The 6,244-nt window shown below is 25.7% G+C and overlaps 1 protein-coding gene across 3 annotated transcripts; it reads left to right on the forward strand.

Annotated features, from left to right (window-relative positions):
- The first annotated feature begins 3,476 nt into the window (after positions 1-3,476).
- Positions 3,477-5,762, forward strand: LOC145183083 (uncharacterized). Of its 3 annotated transcripts, none has more exons than XM_090101268.1 (6): positions 3,477-3,632; positions 4,002-4,166; positions 4,428-4,676; positions 4,860-4,937; positions 5,167-5,470; positions 5,597-5,762. In XM_090101268.1, the coding sequence occupies exons 1-5, from the start codon at positions 3,557-3,559 to the stop codon at positions 5,202-5,204; spliced, it is 606 nt and encodes a 201-aa protein (XP_089957394.1). In that variant the 5' UTR covers positions 3,477-3,556; the 3' UTR covers positions 5,205-5,470; positions 5,597-5,762. The 3 variants fall into 3 exon arrangements, with proteins under 3 accessions (XP_089957394.1, XP_089957395.1, XP_089957396.1); XM_090101269.1 differs by having other exon boundaries at positions 4,896-4,937; XM_090101270.1 differs by lacking the exon at positions 4,860-4,937.
- The last annotated feature ends 482 nt before the right edge of the window (positions 5,763-6,244 follow it).

Genomic DNA, 6,244 nt, shown 5'->3' on the forward strand with positions numbered 1-6,244 from the left:
TACGTGACTATTATTTTTGGACTTTTGTTAAAATTAGAAATCCTTAAAAATACATTAATATCTAAGTCATCTTAACATAGCAAGATAAAAAGTTAACATATTAGCCACTAATCCACATATCCATTTTATAAAAATACACATGATTTCATTAATTTCACTTAAAAGTTTTGAGATGTATGTAGTTTTATAAAAGTACTTTTAGGTGTATGTAGTTTTATACTAGTTATTTTCATAATAGAGTGATGGATGCACCTGGAATAGCACATATCCATCCCACTCCCCCACAAAGAAATGTCACTGAATACAGTTTAAAATTATTTCACAAAGTCCAATAAAGTTAAGATTGAGGGAATAATGTTAAATTGTGGAGAAAATGCTAATTTAAGTTGTTGATTTTTATTCTAGCATATTAAAAACTTTCATTTCGTCTTATAGAATATGGTTTCTAAACCGTGCAGAATTTACATCATCACAAGACTTTTTAAAATCCGCTTTATTTTACAATTTTCAACCATTTCTGAGAGCAAATTGGTCATGCGTTTATCTGTCATTTATGATTACTGATGACTTTTTTTAAACTTTTAAGTGAAAGTATCGTTGTATTTAGAACATTTTACATGAGGTATTCTTTGAACTCCTTAACTGAAAACAAAATATGATATGGGGGCGCTAATGAAAAAGAAAGAATCCAGAGAACTAGAAAGAGCAGGGGTAATATATATACTTACTATAAAGTAGCTGCAGAAGTTATTACCCATTTGATAGGTCACAGAAACCCAGCTATTTTTATCAAAAAAGGTCGCAATCATCAGAAAAATGAAAGGAAGATGACGTTTTTTGTGGTAGCAGGCAGTTAAATAGGGGAGAGGTGCTAACTTATCACATAGAATCAGGTTCAAAAGTGGTCAATAAAGGCAGGACATCACTTGCTTTCCATATTAGCTACTTCTTAGGAAAAATATAACGAAAATTGTTTTGTTGCATACATACATACATACATACATACATACATACATACATACATACATACATACATACATACATACATACATACATACATACATACATACATACATACATACATACATACATACATACATACATACATACATACATACATACATACATACATACATACATACATACATACATACATACATACATACATACATACATACATACATACATACATACATACATACATACATACATACATACATACTTACATACACTTGTGTACTTCTTCGTCCATATTCTCCCTAATAGCCAGTGTATATATGTACACTCCGCTGCACTTATTCCAAAATTATCAGGTGATAAAACAAAAATAAAAAAGCAAGAAATTAATTTAAAAATTTATACATTAAAAAACAGTATCAGGAAAAAAGCTGATACAATGATAAAATGGCATTAAAACGTATCTAAGTATATAAGAAAACTATTTAGGCATTTTTCCTGGGATGATTTTTTTTAGGAGAATATTTTTCTTTATACCGTCGGAATTCCATACGTTCCGTCATTGAAAATTTTCAAAATGATAACTGTTCCAGTCTAAGGCTAGTGTAAAATATTTCCTTGTTTGGCCAGGAATTGAAATTTTTTTTTTATTCAGTTTTTAAGATTGGTTTACTAGTAAATGCGAAATTGTTCCGGCTTTAAGAATGGTTTTAATTGCCAATATAATCATGGATCGGAGTCGATTATCGATATCTTAAAGGTGGACAGGGAAAAAATATCTAAATCCGTTCAGACCAGTTGTTGCCCCAAATTAAATTAACGATGTTTTGCTGCAAGTTTTGTTTCAGTTCATTTCACTCTCTCATAAAATATCCTATCAAAGAAAATGTCGACCAAAGGTAAATTTACTTACTTTTTAAGTATACATTAGTTTTAGTTGTAACAAGAATTATTCAAAATGGAAACTTAAGTAATCAAAAGTAACTTTATATAAACATTTCTAGTTAGAAAAGCTTATTATACCGTAGATTTCCCTAATCCCATACAAAATCATGCTTAAAGTTGAATAACTGCCATTGCTTTTTGAATTTCATACTAATTTTTTTAAAAAAATAAACTGGAACATAAACTGAATCAAACCATATTAAGCTGCAAGTATATTTATAATAAAAATATTGTTAAATTTTAAATTTAAAAAACAAAAGTTTTCGTTTGGAATTAGGAACACGTGTTCCTAATTCTGAACGTACATATCAAATCCCAAAAAATGGCATTCAATTTAAAAAAGTAAATAATTTATACTAACGTAGACCTCTAGCTTAAAATTAAATAAAAAGATTTTTAAAATTTAAAATTACTTGAAGGCTCCAGGTGAAAAACAATAAGACTCCAAATTTGCCTGAATAAATTGTGCTAATGCCATCTAGCAGCATTTTTTGCCGCCTTTTAGAATATCTTATTGCAAAAGGGAAAAAAACAATGGCAATCCTACGAAAAATGCATTTTAAAATTGTACGCACTTAATATACGCACAAAATTTTTATCAATTGTGAAAGTTTTTTCAGTTAACCAGAAGAAATCTTAGTTATTAGTATCAGGTTAGTTGCAGCCTTAGCGAATGCTTCCCCATTATTCAAATAGGAAGCTTGTAGTGCTATTTTGTACAAGTTCAACTATAAGCCTCTCCATTACTTGGTTTATTGCTCTGGGCCTACCCAACACCAGCAGCTCCATTTATTCTTTTTAGTCTGCAAAAAATAGTTGTTTTAGGAATGTTATATCATAAAGCGGTTTCTGAATATGTCATCTTATTATTGATAGCCTCAATACAGAGTTTAATTTTTCTTTTGCGGTCTTCGTTTTTTTTAAACTTTGACATTTTTTTTTTATTAACAAACGTTAAGATAAACAAGACGTTTAGAAATTCAATTAAAAGGTTAAAAGCGTTCATTAGTTTCTAAGTTATTGTCATTAAAATACTATTTTTAAATATTGTTGTTAACTACTTGCACGCAAAAACTCTAACTTTTGCAAAAAAAAGTGCATTCCAAAATCTGGGGCCAATGCTATAAACATAAAAAACGAAGTTTTTTCCGTAAAACACGAAGTTTTTACCGTAAAAAGCGAAGAAAAAAAAAGTCCATTGCTATAAACATTCAAAAAATTCCGTTTTTAAGATAAAAACTTCGTTTTTAAATCCAATGCTATAAACGAACAAGGGAATCGCCTTTTCAGATAAAAAATGCGTTTTTTCGAAAAAAAACTTCAGATAGATTTTTGATCTCAATTTTAGATATTTTCTTCGTGATTTTTGGCGGCCATTGCTGGAACAACGTTAGCGCTTCAAAATCATTGAACATTCTTTGTTTGTGTTTTTATGTAGATATTTTATAGATAAAACTGAAAAGGATTTTGGTAACTCCATAATAAACTAATTACTTAAAATCTGCATTTAATCGATTATTCAGTTCCTTGTTGTTTTTCCTCGTTAGGTTTTCGATAGTAATTTTGGTTAAACAAATTTTTCATGTTTGACTAAAGAAAAGTATAAATAGTCAACAAATATGCCATATAATACACAAATACACAACAAAATAAAATGCTGTCTAAAGAACTTAAAATGATACTAGCAATAAAGATTAGAGAAAACAAAGAGGTTCTTCTTGGGAAGCTTGGTATGTTTTAATTAGCAAACTATTTAAATAAAAATATGTATAATTGCATTATATTTTATATAAATATATATATATATATATATATGTATATATATATATATATATGTATATATATATATATATATATATGTATATATATATATATATATATATATATATATATATATATATATATATATATATATATATATATATATATATATATATATATATATATATATATATATATATATATATATATATATATAGGTAAGCTTTTTGATATATGATTCCTATTATAAAATAATATATTATTATAGAATATTTAGTATTTTACTATATAAGACTATATTATACTATATATTGATTATTTATTTCATCTACTTTTAGGTCCATCTATTACTATGAGGCATAGAAATAGAATTTGGGAAGACATAATGTCACATTTAAATAGTTTAGGGGCAAAAATTGAAGATATCAATCAGCTACGTAGTAGAGAGTGGGATTATTTGCGAAGAGCTACAATGCAAAATTTTGCTAAGAGTCTAAAAACAGGTATAGTTTTGTTATATATATATATATATATATATATATATATATATATGTCTGTGTGTGTGTATATGTATATATATATATATATATATATATATATATATATATATATATATATATATATATATATATATATATATATATATATATATATATATATATATATATATATATATATATATATATATATATATATAAAATTAAATATTTTTGTATATATATATTATATATACAAATATATATATATAATTTTTTTTTTTTAAGGTGCTGCAGGGAGACAACTAACAGAATTAGATAATGTTGTTTTAGACATTATTGACAGGAAGTCAATAAATGTATCTGGAATCGATGTTCCTGATTTTAATATCTCTTTTTGTACAACAGATGATGCATTGTCATCCACTCCCAACCAACTTTCCACTCCCACTGCCACCCTTTCTTCATCAAGTAAAGAAGTAAACTTTACTTTGAAACAATCTTCTGATACAGCTTCTTTTATTTCGTCTATGTCTGGTATATTTTTCTTTGTTGGTTAAGACTAGTTGTGTTATAAAATACATACATATATATATATATATATATATATATATATATATATATATATATATATATATATATATATATATATATATATATATATATATATATATATTTCTATTTCTATTATTTATAGAGTTAATTGATTGTTTATATTAGATGCAAGATTTGATTGTATGTCCTCCCCTAATTTAGACAATACCACTCTTGTTAGTGACAGTTGTCAGATACTTCAAGGTAATGCAATTTATAAATTAATTTTTTTTAAATCTCAGTTGTTTAATTTAGTTAATTGTAGGTTTTAGACTTATAATTATATAACAGACAACATCAATTTGTGCTTAATTTTTACACAACTAGTATTTCCAAAACCATTAAAAACTTCTTATTTTTAAACGAATCTAAACCACCTTTCTTATTATTTTAGTTAACTGATCTTGTTTTGACACCTAGAATTAAATTTTAGATTCAATTCAAAATAAACCATCAAGGGGGGGGCATTAAAAAAATTAAAAAGAAAACAAGCTAGAGAAAGTCTCCTGGTAGATGGAAGTTTTAAAAAATTGAAAGTAAGTGTTTTACGGTTAGAAAAAGAAAGATTAAAAAAAGAACAAGAATTAAGAGTAAAACTTCTGAAATTGGACGTTGCTCTCAGACAACAGCAAATTCGAAAAGAAAAGGCTTTAACAATATATTACACAACAGCAACAAAGCTAATGAATGAGAAATTGCAACCTTCAAACCAGCAACATTTTGTAAATACAGAAACGGTATTTTAAAATTAATTTGTAATAATATTTAGTATGACTTTATCATTAACAAATTTTTTGTATTTAGTATAACTTGTAGCTTGTATTTAGTATAACTTTATCATTAACAAATTTTTTTTGTTTTAGGAGGAAATTCTTGAGCATTAAGAGAAGAGCTACATCATAATTTTATGTTAAATTTCGAAAAATGTTGTATAACTATATTTAAACATTCACCTTGAAGGTATTTAACTGTAAAGCCATGACCAATTACATTTTTTAGTAACAATAAAAATATAACTTCAACCTGAAATTGTTCTTGTTATTTCATTTTTTTTATCACCATTACCTTACAGTAATAAGTTCTGTAAAACTTCACACAAACATTAAGACCAATGCTGTTGCGATGTGAAATAGATACAAGCATCACAACTATATATAACTATATATAAGGTATTGCATTGGCTAGTGGTTGATTTTAAAATTTAAACAAAACAATATCTTTCATATTTTAAATTTATTTTGTAATCTAGTTTAATATTAATACGATCATATCTTAATTTTATGCTATTAAGCATTTTTTACCTTTTTAAAATACTCTTAATAAGAATTGCTCCTAACAACAAAAGCTAACAAATCTCCTAATTTTTTTTTAAGCGTGTTCTATAAAAAAACAAAATACACATACTATATAAAAACAGATATAAACATATATTTTTATGGTCTAATATTTTATAAAACTTTCTTGCATTTATTAAAAAGTCATTGTGTGAATTTTTTTCCAATTTTAATTCA

The sequence above is a fragment of the Hydra viridissima genome, unplaced genomic scaffold, assembly GCF_058129835.1.
Source record: "Hydra viridissima isolate aposymbiotic clone 2 unplaced genomic scaffold, HvirCarnegie_v1 scaffold_10, whole genome shotgun sequence".
NCBI classification, from domain to species: domain Eukaryota; kingdom Metazoa; phylum Cnidaria; class Hydrozoa; order Anthoathecata; family Hydridae; genus Hydra; species Hydra viridissima.

What these genes read in the sequence shown, in the direction of transcription:
- LOC145183083 (XM_090101268.1), top strand. Translation starts at nt 3,557, where the DNA reads ATGCTGTCTAAAGAACTTAAAATGATACTAGCAATAAAGATTAGAGAA. An exon ending in GGTTCTTCTTGGGAAGCTTG is followed by an intron (nt 3,633 to 4,001) that starts GTATGTTTTAAT and finishes ATCTACTTTTAG; the next exon opens with GTCCATCTATTACTATGAGG. An exon ending in CAGTTGTCAGATACTTCAAG is followed by an intron (nt 4,938 to 5,166) that starts GTAATGCAATTT and finishes ATTAAATTTTAG; the next exon opens with ATTCAATTCAAAATAAACCA.